General features: G+C 48.1%; 1 protein-coding gene across 2 annotated transcripts in view; it reads left to right on the top strand.

Moving 5' to 3' along the window:
• Positions 1 to 22,394, top strand: part of LOC149352551 (N-acetylated-alpha-linked acidic dipeptidase 2-like) — a 35,932-nt gene extending 13,538 nt beyond the window's left edge. Inside the window, exons 9-18 of one of the 2 annotated variants that reach the window (XM_089581745.1) lie at positions 1,121 to 1,203; positions 3,385 to 3,596; positions 4,051 to 4,114; positions 4,578 to 4,642; positions 6,728 to 6,810; positions 10,885 to 10,966; positions 11,600 to 11,858; positions 14,979 to 15,060; positions 18,503 to 18,598; positions 22,139 to 22,394. In XM_089581745.1, coding sequence (XP_089437871.1) covers positions 1,121 to 1,203; positions 3,385 to 3,596; positions 4,051 to 4,114; positions 4,578 to 4,642; positions 6,728 to 6,810; positions 10,885 to 10,966; positions 11,600 to 11,858; positions 14,979 to 15,060; positions 18,503 to 18,598; positions 22,139 to 22,343 — 1,231 coding nt within the window. In that variant the 3' untranslated portion in view covers positions 22,344 to 22,394. The remainder of the gene's footprint in view (positions 1 to 1,120; positions 1,204 to 3,384; positions 3,597 to 4,050; positions 4,115 to 4,577; positions 4,643 to 6,727; positions 6,811 to 10,884; positions 10,967 to 11,599; positions 11,859 to 14,978; positions 15,061 to 18,502; positions 18,599 to 22,138) is intronic. The other variant, XM_089581744.1, reaches the window with a different exon arrangement.
• Positions 22,395 to 25,074: the final 2,680 nt, after the last annotated feature.

The following is a 25,074-nucleotide window of genomic DNA, read 5'->3' as shown; positions in this document are numbered from 1 at the left end:
TAGCACTTCGGCAGAACACTTAGTATAAACAGGGGAATGGGCACTTTGCGCATCTGCGCCAGGCGTTCGAGTGGCAGCCTGAGCCGCAATTTTCGTCACATAAGTCAGGCTGTATGCTACCGACTGAGCCGCCGAATTTTTCGAGTCCGCGAGCTCGCTCGTCCTGCTATAAATGAGTTGCAACCATTGTGTGCACGCGTGGTTACTCGGAAGTAGCAAAAAAAATAAAAAAACTAACAGAAAAACAGAACAGCTCGCGGATGTGAGCAGACATTTTTCTGATGAATAAGCCGCTTTATTCCTTGTTGCAGCAAATTTGTATTATTATCACATTGTTAGTAAGGATAAAGCAGACAATTGTCGGTCCACTGAAACGGCAAATAAAAAATATGCATATGCTCAGTTCAAAACCTCCTTTTCCTGACCTAAAAAAGCGCACAGAATTCTGTCCCTTGGAAGATGCTCGGCAGGGTCTCCAAACTGGTTAGGAGCAAAAATAGGTTCGCTTCACTGTGCGTAAGATGGGTCGTTCTATTTCAGCACCTAGCTGACCTGAGTTGCCTGGGGCACCCAGCGGAGCGGTATACTGCCATCGCGATCAAGTGTAGGAGCTCTTAAATAACTCGCACTGTGTGGGGCATTTTTTTTTTTTTGCATTTCAACAATCCACGATCCTCAAGTAGCACTTCGGTTTGGGCTAGTTGGCTCATAGCTAAAGCTTATTCTGAGAACGGCGCAAAAGAGACGGGGACAAAAGGAAGCCACATGGACACAACGGGACAGGCTTCGCTGGCTAACGTCAGCGTAAAATGGCATTCACTGCATCTTGCTTAGTCTAGCTCAGTTAAATAAAAGCCAGCTTAATTTAAGCGTACATAATCGGGTTTTCTGCCTTGTGTGAACTTTCTGTTTTGCCATCATTTCAAATTTCGCTTCGAAGGAAAGCAGATCATTAGACGCACCTGACTTGGTGCGAATGCCTGACTTGTCGAGTGTTACGCCGTGTAGCTTCATTTTTACTCGCGGACAGTGTCTGGCATAGGTATTGTGGGCTGTAACAACGTTCTGTAATGTTTTACCTGATTTCTGCGCGCATACTTTCTCTCTTTGCCTTTTATAGGTTATCGGTCAGCATTCACAACGTCATCCACGACAGCAACATCCAGAACATCTTGGCTTTCTTCCCTGGAGAGGTGGAACCAGGTTAATCAAAACTGTTCTGCTTATTTATTCCGTAGTATCGCTACTCAAAACTGCGTTGCGTCGGGCGCGAAAGATTAGCCATTGTGGTACGTTCACACATCACATGTATATCACATCAAATACGTGTAAATCATATCACATGTAACAGCGAGCGACAGCCGTGAGATAGCTAACTCTGGCACCTGCGCTGTACTGTTTAAATATACAGGTTGTCCAAGCTAATTTTAACCAAGGGTTAAAAAATAATATATTTGAGATAGGCCAGGGAAACCACTTACAGCTACCAGCCGGCTGCGCATCTAGGCAATTTTTTGTATTGCTATTAATTTAGGAGTAATTAAGATAATTTTTCTAAATGCGTAAATATTGACTTTGTACGGCAGATGTGAATAGCAAAGTTGGAGAGCACCTTCAGAAAACCCCATTCCATTTATCTGCGATAAAGGAAGCCTCACGTGTATCTTTTTTCCGAGCTCCAAAGAAAGTCCGCGAAATACAAAAAAAAATCACGTGACTAGCGCATTCGCGCGCCGCGATTGTGCTGCCCTCAACCCTGGCTTGAGTGAACGAAATCATCTGCTGGCAAGGCGCAACATACAGGGACTTTAGGCGCGACGACCCCACTGATACGTCGACGGTGGTAGCGACGCCCGCGCGAACCAGTCTGCAAGCGTGACGGAGCAAGTTGCGCCGCAACCACCGTCGACATATCGGCCTGCCGGAGCAATGAGATCGTCGCGCCTTGCCAGCAGCTGATTTTGTTCACTCAAGCCAGGATTAAGGGCAGCACAATCGTGGCGCGCGAATGCGCTAGTCACGTGATTTTTTTTTTGTATTTCGCGTACTTTCTTCGGAGCTCAGAAAAACGATACACGTGAGGCTTTCTTTATCGCAGATAAATAAAATGGGGGTTTCTAAAAGTGCTCTCCAACTTTGCTATTCACATTTGCTGTCTAAAGACAATATTTACGCATTTAGAAAAATTATTACTAATTAATTAATTGCAAAACAAAAAATTGCCTATGATGCGCAAGCCGGTTGGTAGGTGTATGTAAGTGGTTTCCCTGGCCTACCTCAAATATTTTATCTTTAACTCTTGGCTAAAGTTAGCCTGGACATCCTGTAGATGTGCAGTGGACACGTCGCGAGAAGACATTTCCCCACACTTTCTTTTCAACGATGTAGAAAACTGACACTAAAACAACGTTTGAAAATGTTGAGTACTTTTATGCAGAACGTATATTTCCTTAACTAAATAACATCGTTAGAGCGGCGTATACTCACAGTATATGCAGTCGATGCAGTGCTTTTTCTTTAGCATAAATTGCAGTTAATCCTCGCATTCAGGATTTGCTTCAGTATGCACATAATGAAATGGCGCCGGTTATCGAAAGCGACAGTTCGGTGAACCGCAAGTTAATATGGTCTGTGCCATAGTGCCCAGCTTGATCCACATTGTTCCAGCAGCGTAGCAACTTTGGAAAGAAAGCGCATAGAGCGGAGACAAATGTTCGTCACTCATGGAAACAACGTTGAAATTCAGTGGGCAATACCGGGCCTTGTTGGCATTTGTAGCCGCCACTGCCCTTCACATGTATATACCTATAACTCTCTTATGACGCAGGGCATATTTGCGCAATAAAATAATAAATAATAAAATTCACCGGGCCTTCCATGAAGAGATGCCTTCCATGAACGTTGCGTAGATGAACGGCAACGCAACAAGGACACTAACAAGAAAGGGACACCGCATGCGCACACTACCAACTGTTTATTACACGGAAAAGTGGCATATTTAAACATTCAGCTCAAGCATGAGACTCATCGCATTATCGCTCCGAACCCGACACGTGGAATAAAAAACAGCAACATCAGGATAACATACAAGAAACCTTAACCACTGCAGATAAACTAACAGATTCTGATAAAAGAAATCAGAAACAAAAAGGAGGGGGCCATCTCTTAGCAAAAAGAGTGTCAAACAATCGTAGCAACAGCAGAGTCATACATGAGAACCAAAGGCAGTCAGAAACCAAAAACCAAAGATAAAAATAAAATGACTGCAAAAATTTGGTGGGTTCCCCCAGGACGTTCGTGTGCGCCCGCTGACCGCCCGTGCGTGGCACGGCGTGCCGTCTCGATAACCTGTCATGCACATGTTTCTCCCCGCCGTGCTCGCAGACCGGTACGTGGTATTCGGCGTGCCCCTGGACTCGTGGGGCGGCGGTGCCGTGGCTCCCGGTTCGGCGCTGGCGCAGGCGCTCGGCCTCTGCTACATCATCAACAAGCAGTACATGAGCAAGAAGCACCCGTGGCGGCCCCGTAGGACCATCGTGTTCGGCGCCTGGGACGCGCACGAGTTCGGCGAGGTCGGCGCCACGGAGTTCGTCGAGGTGCGCTCCGCTACAGCTTGACGCGAATCGCGAGGTCATCCGTATTATTTTTTGCTGAAACATCAACAGACGGACGATTGCGGCTGCTTTTGGTGCACTTTTGAAACCTTCGGCCTACCAATATTCGCTACCTTTGGGAAGCCTCAGCATTCCGGTCTTTCCGGAAGCGACGTGCTTCTTAGGCGTAAACACCTCCCACGCATACGTATGACGCATTTTTTTTAAGGCTCTGTGACAATCCTCTGCCGAACATTGCTTTGTGTCAGCTCTCGTCCGCGACCCTCTTGGTTCACTACTGGGCCGATTCGAGAAAGCACTGAGAAAGTGAAAATGCTTCAGCCATTTCCCTATTCCTTTGTCTTGACGTACGAGACTGGCAACTGTGCAATTATCACGCCTTCTTTTGTTATTAATATCGCCATTCTTATTTGTTTGTTTGTTTTTTTTTACTCAGGGAAACCGGCACAAGCTATCTGCCAGGACGGTGGCCTACTTCAACTCAGACATCTGCACATCCGGTGAGAATAAGAAGCGAAGGCTTGACAAACATGATAGGAACCACCACTTTAATATGCTCATTTTTATTATCATGTCATTAACATGTGATTGCTACGTTTATTATATGTCATGAATTTCCAACTTTACCCATCGGCGAATTCTTTCCTTCATTATATGAGCGCTAACGCAATTCGTGACGAAAAATGAATGGCACCGACCAAAAAAGAAAGATTGAATGACGTTTCTAACGCAATTCGCCGCTGAAATGGTCCTATAACGCACAAGATGACGATTAGAACAAGAGATTCCATTTACTAATCTGCTAATTTGCCGAAACTAATGCAGTCATAATCGATATCTTCCTGTATTGACCAAACACTTTTCAGCACACTGGTGAATTGAAACGAAACGCCTTTCTCACAGATGATCGCGTTGTTTTGGCTCGCGAAGAGTAACCGGTTTATTTTTGCATCTCGACTCTAGGACAGTCCTTCTCGGTGTCTGGGTCGCCCGTGTTCTCGCGGGCTTTCAGGGAAGCGGGCAAGTGGGTAAGGCGATTCTGATTCACACAAGCGCTGACCGCATTTCACGGCTCCGCGCGCGGTCACCTGAGCGAAAGCGGTGTCAGTGCTCCGAGTGAACCCCGCAATCTGCCCTCTTCGTGAGCCTCGTCCTGTGCAGCTGCTTCTATATGGTGCGCCGCTGTACGCATGTGTGTGACTCGTTCGGTGTCCCATCGAGGCCGCCAGCTCCAGAATCCCGCATCTGTGTAGCAGACACTGCACAGGACCGAGTGTGTTTCAGGGCGTGTACGACGCAAGGTGTTTTTTTCTTTTCCCCCGTGGCTGGAGAGGCGAATGCAGTCTCCCAGGTGTGCTTATCTAGGTTAAACATGCGGAAGTCAGTGGTGGAGATACTGCGATGTTTACTGCCCGAATGCAGTGAATCGCGATAGTTGCATTTTTCTTCGAGAGTTCTCGCTTTAATGATTAAAACAAAAAGGCTCGCAAAAGCTCAAAGACCGCCATAAATCTTCACTTGCCTCTGCCAACCGCTCGCTGTGAAACAAAGCAGTTGTCGCGGCTAGCATGTGTGCCAAAATGTCAACCGTGTAAGCTGGCACATGGGCCAGCTCAATTACGCTGCCGGATCCTCGGTGTACTATCATTTTGCTGAATTTCTGTTTCTATTACATTATAGTTCGGTTGTTTTAGCTCTTCGTCATCGATCAGACGACGCGGTGGGTTACCAGATCGGAATTCAACCAGTACGAAGAAAAAAATTTCAAGTTGCAGGCGCAGCTGGACTGCGTAGCGCGGCGTCTTTTTGTCATGTGAGCGTGTAGGATGAGATTTATTTCTACGCACGCGCAGCTGGCAGCGCTTTGACAGTAAGCGTGCTAATTGAGAACTACAGAAGAGCAAACGCGCGCGTCCGCTTACAGGCACGCTCATCGGGGTGACAGCACAAATGTTTGCTCGAGTCTCGTGCGACGGCAAGCCATGTTGATCGCCTCTATTTTCAGACTGTTATAGTTCCGGTGCTGCTATTTCCGGCGCGTTGCTGACACATATCGAAGAGGCATCAGCATGTTGCCCTCCTACGTGACACCTGGAAAAGAGTAATCTAAGGCACCAGTCCCACTGGGGTCGGAATATTAAGACCCAGGGAAAAGGCGAGCGATGTAGACGAAATACGAAAGGCGCCCGTGCGCTGTGCCACGTCAGCGCATGTTCAAGCACCCCCGCTGTTCCAAATAAATCCGGAGCGCTCCACTGCGGCGTCCCTCGTAGCCCAGGTGTCGCTTCGGGACGTTAAAGCCCTCCATTTGCAGTTTATCAACTAAGTTTCTTCTTTTTCAAGTGATAGCCACTTAAAATCTGAACCAGTACAAACACCGTGAAATTTGTCTTAAAAAAAATAAAAACGGTATTCGTTTAACAAGAGTGACGGAGGAGACCTTTTAGAATGTAACATTTTCGAAGTGTAGAACGCAAGTATACGTGGTGCACATTATTAGCCTGCTTGGTCATCACTTACAGTGCTATACAGTAATTTGGCTATCGTGATTCACTTGCCATATAGCGCCGTACGCGCCGCCACTGTTGCATCGCGGTTCCGCGTCACGAGCCCATATTCCGTATCGCTCTTATTATTTAGTGAAACGCGATTTAGGTCAGGCGGTCATGTGACTGCATGGAGGTGCGTTCCTAATGATGTAGGTCAGGTGCCGCGTCCAGTTGCCCGCTCATCGCCGCAAGGTGCACCAACTCTGGTGCGAGTGATTAAATTGCGAATACTTTTTGGGCGCGGCTTCTCCCACCGAGCTGGCTGCCGCACCGACAGGTCGTTGTTATTTCCGGCAGCTAGCGTGGATTTTGTAGGCTTCGCACACTCGCACGTCGTCCACGATGACAAATAGAACGCGGTCTCTGAGCTCGGCGACTCGTCGTTAGGTAATATTAATGGCAGACGCCCAGCGCAAGAATGCGTCATTAGGGGGCAGGCTTACTTTACATATTTCAAGGGAATCGATTGGAGCCAAGCCTAGATGCGGATGCGACCTCGCCTCCGGCATCAGAGTGGGGCTAACGCGGGGGGGCACCGGGGGCGTGCCCGACTTTGCCCGACAGGTGCCGCACTTCAGGAACACCAGCTACTACAACGCCTGGTACACGGACTTGAATGCGGCCTCGGGCGAGATGGGACAGCCCGAGTAAGTGCTGCGTCAGCGGGCCGCCGCCCTTCGGAGCCACTCGAGCGCGCAGGCCCGGCACGTGTCTGTTCGCTGGCGCCGCGCAGTGTGTGTTGTGTACAGGAAGCGTGTCAGTGGGAGCGCGTCGCTTACTGCGGAACAGGTGTTGACGCCGGAGCTTGCAACAACAGGCCGGTGAAAGTCGGCGCGCGTGAGCATATATAGACCGTTTTCGGCGCGAGGAGAAAGACAGCCTCGAACCGGCGCGCGCGCGCCGCCGCTTCTCCTCCCTCTCTCCTCCTGGTATGCGCGGGCGGCGAGATACGCGTTGAGTGACGTTCGTGTCCTGCTGTCTTTTGCACGAGAAAACAGCTTATACGTGTTCTGACGCTGACTGTGAACATGAATGGTGAGCCGAGGTCATCAGGATACCACTGCGCTGCTGTTGGCTGTACCAACAACTATCGGAAGCGGCAAAAAGTAGGCCCAGAGCCATGTGCACAGCATTAACAGCCGCGGCTTCAGTGCGGCTGCGACCTGGTCCGTCTGCATAGCCTTTCCGTCAGATGAAGACGAGCGATGTCTTTGGCTGGCTAGCGTTGACAGAGAGTATTTTGTGCCTCCTTGAGGTCACATGCTTTCTTCTCCAGCAAATAAAATAAAATCTGTGGCATCCGGACGTGTGGCCACTTCAGTCAGTGACAACACTTGGATGCCTGTACAACTTGTGACCTGCAGACAAGTATGAAGATCACAAAATCAGAACAACAGAAGTAGATAGCTCAGATAAGCAGAAAAAGACCTCTCCAAAGTTTTTGCTGCATGCTAAATATATGACAGCAAATGATATGCGATATTACAACACTGCCGAGTAAGCACTGTTGTTGCAGCAGTGTTGTGACCGCGAACAACCGGGCCTTGGCAGAAGCAAAAGAGCGTGCTCACTGCACCAGGCGTCAAGATACCAAAGTCTGCAAAACTTGTGTGAAGACGCAGCGTGCTTAAAGACGACCGCAAACGCGCTTGCTCACCAAAGCACGATCGAGCTGCGGGTGGGGTGGCGAATTTCTACTGCCGCGTGGCAAATACCCATGCAACCTCTCATCTAACTTTCTCTGTTCAGTGCGGACATTTATATAGGGCCGCAGCACTTTTCTTTCGACGAGTGAAGAGTGGACACGTACGCGAAAAAAAGTGGCGAGGCAGCGAGGAACGATGACATACGCGATGTCAACTAGCGTAGACAGTGCTTTCGTTCGGTGCCTGCACGCTCTGGCTTAGTAAACATTCTCGCACCTACCACCTAGATCTGCTCGTAGGCGAGCAATTATCTCGAAATGATAACCAGCTGAAACGCAGAGAAGACACCAGGCATCAAACGCCTGAATCAGGCCCGACGCGTATCTCGCTGAGAAGTGCACTGTAGTACCTGTCTGAAATTGTAGAGTGTACACGGGTCAGCTTTCACGAAACAAATTCATCACCGTGAGTGGTCGAACAATACAGTTCGCGTCTGCGCACCACGCACACTTAAAAGCAAAGTGAACTGCGGCTAATGTAAACATTCATGAAGTGACTTTGCTATGCTGGCTAGTAATCGTAGTCTATCGAACTCGACCAGATAGCATAAAAGAAGCTTGGCGGCTGCCTGTGTCGCTTCTTCGACCGCCGTCGTAGATAGCGGTGCGACCGTTGCTGTGCACTAGAGCAAACAAACAACTCGTAAACAAATTTCGTTTGCCTAGGCCAATCATCGGAACGATGGTGGAAGTGCCTCCTGCCCTATAATCCAATGAAGTTCCGGCCATCACTCAACCAAACGGCGGCAGTCTTGCTCTAAAAGCTTTTCCCGTCACCCAGGCGCTTTTCTAGCATACACACACACGCACAAAAAAAAATCTGAAGCTCCGAAACGCCAATTTGCGACGCCGCCGTACTGCACCGTGGGCGCAGCACAAATGCGCGCGCGCATACCAGCATGGCGCTAGGGACAAGAACGGAACATAGACGGCGCCGCCTTCCCAAAATGGCGGCGCCCTAGATGAAATGGTCTATACGCGGCTGCTAGAGTTGACTAATCCAAGATGGCGCCCATCCGTGATTTACGCGGGACGTGGAGACCTCCTCTCTTTTACGCTGTAGCTTTCCTGTTCGCGTGCGCGTTCACGAGCGAACGAAACTCAGCTCAGTGCGCAGCAACAATTTCTGCAGGGCACTGCCGGCGCCTCGTCAGCCGACAGAGAAAATTCATATCGGCTGAAACTTTTCGTGAAGTCGAAGCTTTTTGTTTGTTTTAACGCGATAGCGTTAAAGGCGCCGTTCTCCGGAAAATCCGCGTCGGCGTTGTCGGCGTTGCGCTCTGAGCGAAAAATGGCAGGTGGTCCCCAGAGAGCAACCTAGGAGGCAGGTGGGCCAACTAGGTCACGTGACATTGCGACGTCACCACAACTTGCCCACCAGATGGTGAGAAAACTGCCCACCGTGGCAGATGACAGTTAATCTTTGATCGTTCGGGAAGAGCAACCTGGGCCGCACAAGGCCCACCTCTGGGAGCACCTGCCATCGCAGGGCAGTGGTGCGTCGCTTAACAGCTGCACCACTGCGCCAAGAGGGGTACGAGGACTTTCATGGATTTATGAATGTAAAGTAGAGAATGACCTTCTGCGAAATATGGAAATTAACCCATTAGGCTATCGCGGCATACCCTTAAGGCGGATATTAAGTGTCCCCTCCAATTTTTTAGTTTAAGTTCCAGCGGTGAAACGTTTTTGTTGGTTACCTACACTATCTAAACTGCCCAAAAGCTGACGGTGCGTGCGGCGCATGGTGCTCCACCGACTGGGCTACGGCAATGAGTGTTTTGCATTGTACTTCGCGCTCAGATGAATGTGTGAACTCTATTACTGTCTTATCTGAATATTTGAACCAGTTGGATTATCAAATGGAGCAATGCTTCAGTCAATTCGGCATCGAGTGGAATACAACCGTTTGACTATTTCGAATAGATTCGGATTATCTAGAAGAATGAAAGCACTAAAAAACATCGTGTACAACATTCTCAGAAAAAAAATTTTGAAAATTGTAAGGTACTGTTATATAGGCAAGGGTACATTCTTCTGCTATCTAGAAAAATCTTTCTTTTAAAGTGTTTCCATCGTTCGCATCGAACAGCTAACACTGCCATAGAAAACCAATGGGGAACGCTTTTGACGATAGCAAAAACGTTAATAGAAAAAATATTCAAGACTGACGTCAGGTGATCTGCGGATGTATTGATTATTATAGAGAAATCTTATATTACGTAAAAAATTGAATTTTTTTTTAAATCCAAATTCACGCCGGCGTACATTTTTATCGGACTCTCCACGTTTGACCTCCCTGCCCCCTTTCCTCGTTGCGGCTGCAAATAGCAACAGCGTGGAGGTAAACGCTGACACCCAAACTACTTGCGAGTTTCGTTAATTTTTCAAAAGGAGAGCGGCATAACACCTCATCGCAACACCACATTTATCGTATTCTAACGCGCTCCCGACGCTAACGTACACCTAGCTCTTGCGAATAGGAAAAAGTGCACCAGTCGAACCCGCAATTTTCTCTATCCACCTACCCAGACGCGCCATTCAAGTTCGTGCGCTTGCTGTATTCGCAATGAAACACGCACCTGTAGCTACAAGCATGCTGGACTTGTTTATTTTCCTTTCTTCCGTAGTTTCTTACTATCTCACTTTATTGCCTCTTTTTCGCTTTTTTTGGCCGCCGCGGTGGCTCAGTGGCTATATGGTGCTCGGCTGCTGACCCGAAAGACGCGGGTTCGATCCCGGCCGCGGTGGTTGAATTTCATTGGAGGAGAAATTCTAGAGGCCCGTGTACTGTGCGATGTCGGTGCACGTTAAAGAACCCCAGGTGGTCGAAATTTCCGGAGCCCTCCACTACGGCGTCTCTCATAGCCTTAGTCGCTTTGGGACGTTAAACCCCATAAACCAAACCAATCTTTTTCGCTTTTGGTGTCGATGACAGCGCGGCTGACAGCAGCACCTCATGACACCATGTGCTCATCCCTGCTTTGTCCCAAGCACATGCTCCTGTCTCTTCCAGTTTACCCATGCTGCGGAAGACGGGAGGCTTCGCTCCGTTTGTACAGCTGGCTGGAGTTCCAAGCCTCGACGTCGCCTTCGGAGTAAGGAAAACGGTCACACTTGCACCGCGTACGTGGCGTCATAAGAGCCGCGTGGTTGCTGTGGCCCGACGTCATGTGATCAGAGCGATTTTCTTCATACGAGACTAGTTGAGGTCAATTAATTCTCCAGCATTTTGTTCCCCGAAGCACCGCTGCAACGCCGCGGGTGTTTGATCTGAGTGCATCCATCAAAGTATTGGAAGTTATGAGGAGAGCATGGTTTTGGCATCAAAGATCACCAAGACATCTAGTCGCGGAATCAAGGAGGCTTGCAGCATCAGTGCCAAGGTTTTCCTTTAGCACAGTGTACAAGTCGTTTCAATATCTGGAGAATCGCTACTGTAAGCGTAAACGCAACACCAGAGATAAATGCAACGGCGAATGCATGCTTTGTTCCACTGCGAGCGCCCTTGTGTCCTTGCTTTACGATAGCGGCAGTGGGTTCCGATCGTTTGATGCTATCTTGCGGTGGTTGAATCATGTCTTCAGTGCTATGGTGATTCACGGCTCCGTCTGCTACATTCTGAAAGCTTCAATAATAGCGGGCGTAAGGACATCCGTAAAGGTTCGAAACTAGCGGTGGCGTTGTGGCGACGTGACAACGAGCCCATAGAGAGGCTGCTGTCCTCGCAGAACAACGAGAGTCGGGGCCTGTTCTACCCGGCCCTGGGCACCGCGTACGACGTGTTCGAGCTGGCGGACAAGTTCATCGACCCGGGCTACCGAGTGCACAGGATGTGCCGCGAACTGCTGATCGCGCTGCTGTGGCAGTGGTCCGAGGCCATCCTGCTGCCCTACGACTTCAAGGAGCTCAGCACGCGCCTCAACCAGGAGTTCAGCGAAATCAGCACCCAGCACAAGGAGCTCGTGGAGAGGCTCGGCATCCGCTTCGGTAACCGCGACCGCTCCATAGCGCCGTCGAACGCAGCAGCACATCGGAACTTGTGCGCACGTTGCTTCAAAAGCGGAGCAAGGGCAACTGCATGCAGGGGGGTCACGTGCTTGTACTGGCGCTCTCGCGAAGGATCTGTTGACATTTTACACTCGCAAGTTCAAGGAATAAGAGCATAAAGAGTCGCAGGGCAGTTCAGCCACGTGCATGTCGTGTGCGACTTTAAACCAGACGCGTGCGAGTGCATGGATTTTTGTTCCTCCTCTCGCACGCTCTAAAAGCACCCAGAAACGCGGCATGGAATGCGTCACGCGCAGCAGGAGGAAGTTGGGAGGCCACCGTTTTCCTGCGACGCGAGCAGGCTTGTATGAAAGCTGCATCCGACGGCTTTCGACCTTATCGCTGATCAATCGGCAACAATAGCGTTGTATGGTGCTGTGCTGACTCAACGATTGTTGACGAGCCATACGCCGACTGGCGACGAAGCATGACCACGGTTCACCGTCTCGCACGTGCGAGAGCGTCAAGAGCATCTCTCAGAAAAAAACCGGCCCAGGGGGGAGTAAAGACAACTTTAGTCCTAAAAAGGGCTCTTTAGTCCCTAAATTTGCACACGACACACTCCTTGCCAAAAATGCGCGCCGTGCGCAAACTCAACGGACTAACTGTCGAGAAAAAGACTAACGGGAGGCTAATCGCAGCACAGCAGCACGCGAAAATTGCGCGAGAAGACCCTGACTGCAAAAGTACTCGATTTTTGAAGCGCATGGATGTCGTCTAAGGCCAGTGAGGGCACTGCCGCTGCCTGTGACAAAGCGGATACCCTTTTCCGTGAGAAATAGGCTTCGTGCCACCGAAACGGCTGGCAGCTGTGCAAGTGCATAAACAATTACTACGAACTTCAATACGTGTCAAATGTGAGTTGTAAAAGTTACGGTTGAGCAAGTACACGTAGTTTCATACCGTTGCCGTTGTTTACAAGCTTATGTGATGCTGTGTAAGTATCGGCGGCACTTAGCAGTCAATTCCCTGACACCGCTCTCCGCCGGTAACAAAAAAACGAAGTGAACCATCGCCTTCTACCTTTGTTTTCAACAGGCTGTAATGTGCAGCTGCCAATTGCAAGGAAGAAGACCACCTTATACGCAAAAAAAGAAACAAAAAGAACACCACTGTTGTGGTTGTGAAGTACCGGCCGTAATGTATACACAGTTCAGCGCTTCTTTTTTGGCCAAAACGTGATTTAGACCGTTGTGCGTGCGCATTAAAGCTTACCGCAGGTTTTTTCAAAAGCATATGACACCAAAACCACCACACTGTGATAACAATTTGAGCGGTACAGACAGACCGAGTGTGTGTTTCGCATACAAGGCTTTTATTTTCTACCGTGGACTGTCCTCTGTGGTGGCGTAGTCATATCCGCGCTCGGCTCATAATCCAAAGGTTGTCGGTTCGAATCCTGGTGTTTTCATGTATGTTTATTTCTGTTTCCTTTATCGTTGTTATATGTGTGAAGTTCTGTCGGAAACTATCCCGCTATAAATTAGGCTGGAAATCACGCGTCGTTTGCATTTTTTCATTAAATGTCTGCTCCCGGGGACTAACGGTTGCACCCTTTCGAAGGGGACCAACAGTTACACCCCTTGCAGTTAGTCCCGAAAAGGACGATTGCCAGTGGCAGGTCAGTTAGTCCCCAAAAAGACTAACCTCTCGCCCCCTATTCGCCCCTTTTTTCTAAGAGTGCACACGCACCATTCGCAGCTCCGAAGGACGTTGCGCTGTCTCTTCGCTCGATCAGGAACACCAACAGAACTGCTTTCAGTTGTGAACGTGCATAACAGTTGGTCACGCTTCCTTCCTTCCTTCCTTCCTTCCTTCCTTCCTTCCTTCCTTCCTTCCTTCCTTCCCTCTTGCCCTTCGTTTTTATCTCTCCTCCTTTTCTCTTTCTTTTTCTCTTGGGAGGCGTAAGTAGCTCTGTGTTATTCGGGGCTATTTTAACGGTTTCATAAACAGGACGGTTGAACAATTCGCGTCACATAAAGACAAGGTTGAAGGCGGTTAGATTCGAGAACGTTTTGCTTGCAACGCTACTTGATGACGAACAGTCAGCATCGCACCTAAACCAGCTGTTCTGCCACGTATGGTGTCAAACTCGCCCATGTCACAGCTCTACATACCACAAACGATCTCTTGACGTGTTGACGCCACATTCTCGCTTTGCTTAAAGACCGTGCATCCTGCTGAGCTTACAAAACAAACGCTCGTCAATCTAAGTTGTTCTGAAATATAAGACAGCTCATCAGTTGATTTCGGGCGGCGCTGAAAGGTTCGCTCAAGCCAATCTGCGGCCAACCAAACGACTCAGCTGTGCCTCACTCATGTCTATAATGTAGAGATTACTTGGCGACCATTTTTCATACTTTGAAAGCTACAGGGCTGCACAAATGTCGCGACGACGCAGCAGCTTCGCCAGTCTGTTATTCTGCCAGCGCACAGTTCGGTGTGCGCGCGCGGACGGTCCAGATGCGTCGAACATCTGTGCGCGCACGCCCACGCGGGATGCGTCGACGACAGAGGTTCTCTGCTTCATTTTTACCGGAAGCTCTGTCTGTGGAATATTTCCGCGCTTGCAAAAAGTTTCGGCACCAGAGTAGGATGGAGAAAAGATTTTTGTTGTGTATAAGCACTTCAGGTAACCACGCGCACGCGTGTAGAGTTTGAGATTTATCTACCTTACACGCATGTAACCACCGCTGAAACCACTGCAAATAAAGACTACTGAAAGACTTTGCATGAAGCTAACTCGATTCGAGCAAGCTGGCACAAGGGGCGATACTGCGAGCCTCACTGTTTTTAAGCTGTTCAAGCGATGTGAAATAAGGCACCGTTACTTGCAATGATGGAAACCGGAGGACTTGGGACCACTGAGGTCTCAGTCAGGTTTAACTGGCTGCACCACGAGCGGCACATGCGCGGCATATATGCCTTTGCTGCATACGTCGCCCCCTTTGTTTTATCGTTCGCCCCACGAGGCGCCGTACGCAACTAGAAGCAATAAGTATTCGAAGGCAGTGGCCGGTTCTTAATACATTTTCCTCCCGTGTATCGTTTTCCTTGCAGACAGCCTTAGCCACGCCGTCAAGCTTTTTACGGCGAACCTGAATCACTTCGAAGGAGACCTCACAAGGGTCGACCTCAAGAAGTAAGCTTCTAGCATTGATTTCCTTTTCTTTTTGGCTCTACACAAGTTCCGTATCTGATTTTATTTATTCATTTTGCATGCAAATCCAGCGTGTTTTTCAGGCCTTAGGAATCCTTACAGAGATTATACAAACACAAAAAAAGCATATCTCAACAGAATAACGAGCAAACGCAGTAAATAAAAACAGTTATCCAGTACAAAACCGAGTACGAAAAGTAACAAAACCAAGAATAGCGAAGCATGTCGCGCGACACGGAGGTAAATATGTGCTCCATGATCTGTCTAGGGCTTGTAGAAACAAGTTCACTGTCTCACAATTGACCATATTTGCAGGCAGGGCATACCATTAAACGATAGTGCGAGGGAAAAACGATTATTTTAAAAACGCTCGTTTTGCACGAAAAAGCTGCCACTTATTTATAGTAACAGACTCAACGAAATTAATCTATTCTTAATTTATTGTAACAATATAAGTAGCATAATCTTGATTTATCGTTATGACGTTGCATGCCCAGCTGTTCTTGCAGTTTGCAATAGAACATTTGGGATATTTTTTTATTTATTTGAAATACTGCCAGTCTCTGGTTGAGACCTTAGCAGGTGGGCATTACATGTATAATGCAGGGTAAAGGATAAACATTTCTAAAAGCGGTTGTGCAAAGGACAACAATAATCTAGGCAATTCGTAGCACAGAAAAACTGAAAAGAAGTTTGACAGATTTCCGCAAGCAATCCAAAGAAAAAATGCATGCTAGTTTAGAAACATAAAAATAATATAAACATGGGCATAACACATATATTTCACTTTAAACAATTAAAAACAAATCTCACTGCTTTACGTCGCACATCATAGCTTCAGTTCGTTAGTCTGGGCCCACAGATACCATACAGTCGGAGCATATTCTAACATCGGCCCGTACATAGGTTTTATAAGCTAAAATATTTATTTCTAAAGTATACAGCGCGAGTACACAGTAACGCAGTTGTCTTAAAGATTTTTTCAAGGTGCCCGTTCCTGGCTTCCGAGTCGTATAGTTGTCGGCGTAACCGGTTGTCCAAGTAGCAGAGCGAAATGCCTCCTGGAAGGCCACGGGAAGATCCCGGAGGCTGGCTAGCAGCGTGACACGTCACAGGTCACTCTGTCGCCTCACAGGTGGCAGGTAGTAGCAGAGTGAAATGCCACCTGCCACGGCGAAAGCGGAGAGGAATGGACAGATGGAAGGTGGCTGCCGCGGGAAGATCCCGAAGGGTGGAAAAACTAAAATACGTGAAGAGCTGCGCTCAAACTTCGCAGCACCGACTATCGTAATCGTGTGTCAGATTTTCTTTCGGTACATATGTGCTCCTTTCATCGAAGGTCACATGTTGAAAAACAGTGTCTATAAGTCTTTGCAACCAAGAGGTTCGTTGGCTACCTGGTATGTTAATCTTGTAGAAGTCTTTTTGGAGATTTGCCACGCCAAACCTCGTTTTTCTATCGTAGATAGGGAATAGCGTAAAATTATTTGGGCGTTCGGACCAGGAATTTCTTGGTAAATTATGCAGCAGCCTGCAAATACCGTACACACTCTAACGGCCGCGCACGTATATGAGCCGCTCCCCCAACTTGGGAGCTAAGAATTTGGGGGCGGAAATCCCGTGTGTATAAATTTTCTGGCACGCTACGCTCCCTGGAGAGCTGGCAGATGACGACAGCTGCGTACTGCTATCATTATTACCGTTTTCCAACGTGAACCTCCGCGCATATGTGGGTCATTATTAAGCAGAATTCGGAAGCCCGGTACTCGGAGTGGGTGGCAACGGCCGACCACTAAGTGACTGGACGGCTAAGCAGAGTATCACTGCGGCTCACCTGCTCGTGGGCTTTCAGTTCGTAGCGTGCAGTGTCCACGGACACCACAAAAAGTTGTAAAGGACTGAGCCGTGGGTAATACCGGATTTCCATAACGGATGATGGGCACTAGTTTCAGTGCGCTAGCACTTACAGTGGCTATTCCCCGCTTTTAGCCGTTGGGTGTTTGTCTGTCTGATGCCGGTTTTGCGGCAGGCTTCTCACCTGCCCACCAGGTGGTGGGCAACCTGCCCGTGCGTGTGTGTGTGTGTGTGTATATATATATATATATATATATATATATATATATATATATATATATATATATATATATATATATATATATATATATATATATATGGCAGCACTTGCCATAGAACACAGAAGGGCAGCGGCAGATCACTTGACCGCTGCACCACAGCGACAGGAGTGATAGGAAGACTCCCAGGGACCCAAGAATGGAGAGAATAACCAATTGCGTATGTACAGTCTTTGTCAAAAGTTTAGAGCCTAGGGGGTTTGCTTCTGAGCCTTGTAGTGGGACTCCTGAAGCATTCGTGGCAGCCCTACCCATTGGAGAAGACAGGACCAGAAATCTTTTTACCTTAAGGAAATTTGGAGCGCTGGAAATGCATTACGAACCACACAGTGTGGCTCCGAAGCAAACCCCCTGGGCTCCAAACCTTTGACAAAGGCTGTACCTTAATCCATTATCGCTATCCGAACAGCTGCCATTTGTGAACACTGGATCTGAAAATCGGAACCTAAGGGAAAACCAAACTGCTGGCGCACCTAATTCGCATCTGGCCAAACTACACAAATCGACCATCGTTTTTTTTTCTACTTCAGGCTGATCTAAGTATTTATTTAGCGTTACACTGCAGATACTAGAAAATTTTCAATTTCAAATTTGTCGAAGATGCTGCGCGTTAAACGAGCAAACCACGAAATGGCACAATTTCTGAAGGAATATCGTTATTCTAGAATTGTATTCCCCTTGCTCTGAACAAGAGCTCGAAACGTCGGAGGCTTGTGAGGTTGCGGCCGCTCGCGACCGCTGATAGCGATTGCGAGACAAGCGCAAGCCACGTAGCGGCCCGAACGGCAGCCCTATAGGCACTATGCAGTCAAAACATGTGCCCATGACGCGGACATTTATTCCGCTCAGCTCGTTGCTGAACTGTTCACTGTTGACTGATTGATCGTTCCTTTTTGAAGCTGAGTGAGAACGAAGCCTTTTTCAGTGAGCGCTTGCGGTGCGAATATTCTTGCCGATAAATCGGATAAGTATACGCTTGGAGAGTAGCAATCGTATGTGAGAGCTTCGAGGGCAGAGTCGTGCGCCTACCCTTCTGTGATCTTCGAGATCAATCTTTTCATTGGATTCTGTTCCGTTATCATCCGGGCTGGAACCGAATCTGAACTCGATCGCCGCGCAATACTGAACCAGGTTAGACGACTGTCGCTGGAACACTTGACGTCAGGCCGACCACTCGACTGTCCTGTTCTTTCTCAGAACGCTCCTTCTAAAAGTGATGTCTCGAGTGACCACTGAACTCCGTAGTGCCGCTCTCGTCATTAAATTTTTTTCGTTATCCTTTCTTCTCTAAGCCCCCTCGAGGTTCGGCGGTACAACGACAAGATGATGGGCGTGGAGCGCAGCTTTGTTCAAGAAGTGGATAACGCCACAGCACCGTCAAAACTGAGGTGAGTGCACAAAACGGGAACGTGGAGCGTGATAGGAGGAGATTATTTATTTATTTATTTATTTATTATTTATTTTCTTATTTATTTATTTATTTATTTATTTATTTATTTATTTATTTATTTATTTATTTATTTATTTATTTATTTATTTATTTATTTATTTATTTATTTACATACATACTTTCAAGGCCCGGATGCATTAGAGAGAGGAGTGGGGAACAAATAAAGTCGATAACCACTTCTTTGAATCAATAGAACAGGAGATTGCAGCGATGGTGGCATGGAGGTGGTTTCATGCGTTTGAAGTGCGGTGAATGAATAAATCGATGCAGCTATTGGTGCGGCACGATGGGATACACCAACTTTCAAATCACGATCAGTGCGGAGTGAGACGCACGATGGCTTGGTATACAACTGCTCCTTAGGGAAAAGAATACTCTAATAAATTCGGTGAAATAGGGTTACGCGGAAGCACTTACTGCCCAAAGCAAGATCGAGTAGCTCAGGTCTTCTTTTCACTCCAGATATGCTAGCAGTGCGCGAGTAGTTTGAAAGGATAGAGCGAATGGCCCGATTTTTGCACCGATCAAGAGAGTTACTGCTGCGTGGCCGGGCTTCCAAATAGAGCCAGCGTATTCGATTTTTGGCCTTATCAGTGCTTTGTAAAGTCGCCGTTTTACAGGAACATTTGGAAATGAAAAGGAACGGTGCGGTAAACCCAGCATGAGATTAGCGTCTTTGGATACTTATCCAAGGGCATGTTATAGGGATTCCGAGGTATTTGTATGACTGGTGTGCATGAGTAATGCGCTTCCATGCATGCCTGAGGCGCCCTGAAAGACAGCGTTTTGCTGCGCTGTTCCGAAGCGGCGTCTGCAGTGCAGGCGTAGTTGTCGTTCCATGGCCATGGATAAGTGCAGAACCAAGGTCGGCGCAGAAGTGTTGAGGCAGCTTGGGCTTCAGGAAATGGCAGTCAGAACTTGCAAAAAAAAACATCACGTTGAAATTTTTTATTCCTTAAAAAGAAGCAAAACGCTAGTCTTATAAGCTTCTTCTCTGGCAGGCTCTGGGACTGCCTTTGACCTCGGATTGCTTTCTGTCGCCTTTTTTTCTGTGGCTGTCTTAGTTCACTAAGCTGTGGTTCTGAACCACGGGAGTGTCAGGCACCCTTCATGGGCCGTCAAGGGTGATAGCTAGGGGTGAGTGAAGGCGAAATCGGTATAGGCCAACTAGATACGGGCGAATATTCAAATTATTAGAATGACAATCGATTTTTTCCCTATTCGACACTCGCTTCGACCCGAATTCGATTATCCGACCGCATCGAATTATTCGACGTCCTCGAATATATACTTCAACATTTTGAGTGAAGCTGCTCGGCAGTGCAAGCCCATCTATTCATACGCACGGAATAGCCTTCATCGCTGTCGGCATTATTGTAGCCGTCATCACTGGACTGACTGTTGAAAAATGCAGTCCAATGTCACCGGCACCAAAAGGGCGTCAAGCACCGGAAACTGAGTACGGATGACTAGAGGATTTTGGGGGGATTTGCTACGCCCCAGAAAGTGAGGACAACTGGGTAAAAGGTTTTCTCACAACGAGAGAGTCTGCACCAGCACACAAATATCATGACAAGGCACATTTCATTAGTGCAGGCTCAGCGCAGAGCGCAACTGGTGTCGTGTGAGCTTTCTTACACCAGGTGTAAGATATACCAGGTGTTTCACCTATGATGTTCTGCAATTCTTTAAAAAATACGCTTTCTGAGTTAGAAGAGCGCTTCTTTCGGCATAGCATTGTCAGTGGTGTGGTACATCAGATTACAGCTAAGATGTGCTAACTAGCAGACTGGTGAACTAATATTGAGTCAATTTTTTTCCTATTGCTGTTAGCCTCCTTATTTATCGAGAGGCGTGTAACCCTCCGCAAGCAATATCGATATCATTTTTTATAGTTTCGAAAACGCAGTTACCCTCAGCGCTGTGGCCCAACAAATTTTGGCTGTTTCGACGAGTTACGTGCACTGAAAGGGTTGCTTCGCCTGCTAGCTTTTCGAAAGCTCGTGCATTTTGCCGCGATGTAGCTTAACTTACTTTACTGTGGAATAAAACGAGCAGATTCGCTTTTATTTTCATGTCACTGATCTTTCTTATGTATTTTTCACCTTTGCTGTTTGTGAGAGCACGGAGATAGAAGGAAAAAGGAGAATCAGATTTCTGAAGCAGTAAATGAGGTTCGTTTCGCGCTATTTATCAGTTGCACCGTTTCCTAGTCTGCATTGGATTGGATTGGAAACGTTTATTGTCAGCACTGAGCCATAGTGGGCATTATACTAGGTGGCTTCGAGCCCATGGCTCTTGGCGACCTTGTGAGCCCACTCAGTGGCCCGGACTTGCGTCAACGGGTCTGAGCTGGCCAGTATAGCCTCCCACCGCTCTAGAGAAGGGACTGGTAGTAGGTCCGCCGGTGGCGGCGCCTTTTTGCAGCTCCATAAAATGTGGTCATATCCGGCTATCTCGCCGCATTGTTTGCAAGTAGCGTTGTATTGTGTTGGATACATGTGTGCTAGTCTCGACGGGCTAAAGAAGGCTCGCGTCTGGAGCCGACGCCACGTTACCTCCTGGCTTTTGTCGAGCTTTTTGTCTGGTGGCGGATAGATCCTCCTTTCCAGTTTAAACTGATTGGTATATTCGTGAAATGATATGAATGCATCTCTCGTGAAATTTGAGGACTCAACCCGGCTCACTGCTCGGCTGACATAACCTCGAGCTATACTGTGAGCCAACTCGTTTCCCCTGTTCCCCGAGTGTGCCGGCACCCATATTAGTTCCACCTCTCTTTTGTCCCAGTCTTTGTCTTAATATTCGTTCTGCCTCCTGGGAGATCATACCCCGCGCAAAAGTGTTGTCTGCAAATGCGTCGCCTCTCCACCTCCAATCGCCGTTTCTCGCTGGCGTGCGAGGGGTCCTCAGCACATCCTTCGTTGAGAACTAAGCCTTAGCTCCTTGGAGCTTTTGACACTGCGACACTGGCCCATCAGCCAGCTGTGCAGACGCTGCTAATGTCACGCCGACAGCGGCTTGCAGCGGAGACAAGGAGACAAAGCTGATAAACGAATTTTTTTCTGCGAAATAAATTAAGTGCATTATTCCATTTCAGCATCGTTTAGTCGGAAAACATGTCCAGATTATCCACCTTCTCGCCTCCCCCCTTTCCACATGGTCGTTGGACTCCACGTCACCTATGCTGGCCCACGCGGAATCCTGGGGGAAAAGCATTCATGGTTGAGAGCTACTGCGCTGACAATCTCGTTTAAAGTGATTTTGAGAGAGTCTGAACGCTTTGACACTCGATCGATCTAGACTCCGTTTCTTTTTCTTTTTGGAGTGCAGGGAGTGAAGGGCTGGCTGACGTACCGATGGATCTATTAACACTGCTATCTTACTTCTTAAATTATGATGCGATTCACGCTTTGTGCCATGGTGCTTTAGAGCTCTGGTCGATGGGTCACTCAAACTCCTCCTTTCTCCGCCGCAGGAATGTGGTGTTCGGCCAGTCTGACACCAACCACGAGAGGATGGTGGCCTTCCCGGTCGTCCGAGACAAGCTGGAGCGGCTGCGGATGAACGAGCCCGACCAGGACGAAGCAAAAGCCGCCGAAGACCTACGGAGGCACATTTCTTTGGCCTCGTATGCCCTTCTGCAGGCGACCCTCTTCATCGAGGGTGACGGTCTAATCTGAGTTTCGGCAGTAAACGCCGGCTGTGTGGTGCTGTCCTTTTTTTTTCTTAAAGATTGGGCTGTGTCTCACTGTGCTGTACGGTTGGCGCGATCGTGCAGCACCATCACCGCGACAGAACACTATCCCACAGGCGTAATCGGGTGGTTCGTTTACTCCTTCCGTCACAGTGTCTCCACATATGTGTTGTCGGGAGCAGAAGTGGTGTGTAACACTTTGGCGCTTCATTTAGAATTGATTGCTGTGCCACTTTCCAGCAGCTCCTACTGTCCAAACAAATGGAGTGGCGACCGTTTTCATTCAGAGGCATGTCAATTCACTCGTTTCTATGCTTGGCGCTTCACCTTGGCGTAAACGCTGAAAGGCGCTATAACCGTGCAACCGCAAATGTTATAGACCACTCCTGTACCCGACAGCCATAACCACGCAACCGCGAATGTTATATACCACTTCTGCACCCGATGGTACATAACTTGTCTGTTTCGGATCCCGCCGGGGTGTAAGCTTCTGCGAATGCCTGGCGTTTGCATCTGGGGCCCTTTGCAACAAGCCGCATAGAACCATAACGAGCCAGGCATTCTAAATGAACGTAGAAAAAAAAATTGCTGAGGCTCAGCTTGGCTAAGCCTGGGGAATGCGAAGCATATTAGTGGCTAGGCTTGGTAATACATGGCTTTCCTTGGTTGAATACTTGGTCATTTTAATACAACCACTAGAAGCCTTCGTCGTGGGGGAAGACAACGGCATGGCTACAGCGGAACGCCGACTAACCCCCAGACGCGCGCTGGGTGAGCGCCTGGATTGCCACGGAAGCCGCGTCTGCCTGCCCGGTGGAGCGAGCGTTTCACCTACGCCGAGTGTGAACGCGCGTTCGAAATGCGCGGGAATGCGCGGGTGTGACGGCTAGGGGTCCCACGGCGACGGCGCGAGGTGGAGGCCGGCTCTCTCATCCGATGTCACGTGGTGTGACGTCACGCTGTCACGTGGCGTGACGGCTAGGGGTCCCACGGCGCGAGGTGGAGGCCGGCTCTCTCATCCGATGTCACGTGGTGTGACGTCACGGTGTCACGTGGTGTGACGTCACGGTGTCACGTGGGGGTCCCACGGCGACGGCGTGAGTGGTAGCTCTAGCAATATGCTTCGCATAAAAATTTTAAGGTGGCTGCCTCCGCGCTTAAATGTTATGGCTCTGGCGAATGTCTGCTTTCGTTTGCTAGTTTCACAAACATGAGCGCTTTATAAAGATCCTCTTACGTGTTTATTTGTTGATGCCTTCTTATGATAGGAATAAGAAGCATATTTGAGACCATGAAGATATTGTATAGTCATTTGGACGACCAGGCAAAAATTGCACTGACTCATCTGGGAGGGAGGAATTTTGTGGGGTTTAGCGTCTCGAAGCTTTACGTTGGCTATTAGGGAGGGCTCTGAATTAATTTCAGCCACCTGGGGTTCATTAACGAGCGCTGACATCTCACAGCACACGGGCGTATGTTGCATTCCGCCCAGTGGTTTCCCCAGGAATTGAATTTCGACGGGGTGCTCAGGTTGTAAGGGAGTGATGTTGAGGGTAGAGAAGCGGTGGTGAGTTTTTTTATTTATGCTGTTCATTTGTCGCTAGCAACGTTTGTGACTCCAACACTCATGAGGAGGATTGCGAACAATTCACTTTACACGACATCATCGGAGCGAGAAAATGAAAGCAAAGAAACAGTAGAGAAGTAGTGCAAAGAGGGCGACAGCAAGCCGCTGTTCGAGCGTCACCACAGTCACCACTTTTTGGCTTGCGTACACGTTTTGATCGCGTTGAGCCCGCACTACGTGATGAGTTCGAGGTTTTATCTTGAGGGCACTACTATCAAAACTCCTATTGCATAATTACTATTATACAATTACTATCAAAATTATATCCCGGTGATTACGACCCCGAATGTGCACTATGTGTCGAAATAGCCACTTATGATCACATATTGTGGAACTGTAAAGAGGAGACGCCACCAGAATCTCTAATAAAAGTTCCTACTCAAGAGCAATGGGATGTCGTGTTTGAACGCCCAGGTCTGAGATGATCATCTCAGACCTGGGCGTTCAAACTCTGGTCATTGAATGGGCTACTCAAATCGCTGACAGCCGTGGACTGATAGCCACCTAGCACGGATCATCTGCATTTTGCCTGTTCTGACAAATTAAATGTTTTGCAATCCAATCCCCATAGTGTGTTAAAAAAATATTTCCTTACGAATTAGGGGTGCCTTCAGAAAAACAAATGGGAGACCTTCTTGCACCTAGTCTGCGCGTGCACATGACTTCACAAAGGTGTTCTCCACATGCGTACTATCAGCAGCTAAAGTTCGCGGGACGAAGTGTGCGAAAATGAATTATTTCTGCGCAGTCTCCTAATCCAGTCTCCAGAAATGTCCGCTGTTAGGCTACCTGCATGCTGTACCTGCTAGTACCAGTATACCGGACAACTAGGTCATGAGGCATCGCCACAGTATATATATATATATATATATATATATATATATATATATATATATATATATATATATATATATATATATATATATATATATATATATATATATATATATATATATATATATATACTGTGCCGGGTGTCCCAGCTAAATGTAACCAAACTTAAAAAAGGCTAAGTGTCCCAGTACAGTGAAACCAACTCAGGGTTGTTCATAGTCGCGTGGCCTAGTCGAGTATTTTTTTCGCTCTTCAA

Source organism: Amblyomma mixtum, chromosome 3 (assembly GCF_055824585.1).
Source record: "Amblyomma mixtum isolate Tamu chromosome 3, ASM5582458v1, whole genome shotgun sequence".
NCBI classification, from domain to species: domain Eukaryota; kingdom Metazoa; phylum Arthropoda; class Arachnida; order Ixodida; family Ixodidae; genus Amblyomma; species Amblyomma mixtum.
The sequence above is the reverse complement of the archived record's forward strand: the minus strand, read 5'-3'. Positions and strand labels throughout refer to the sequence as shown.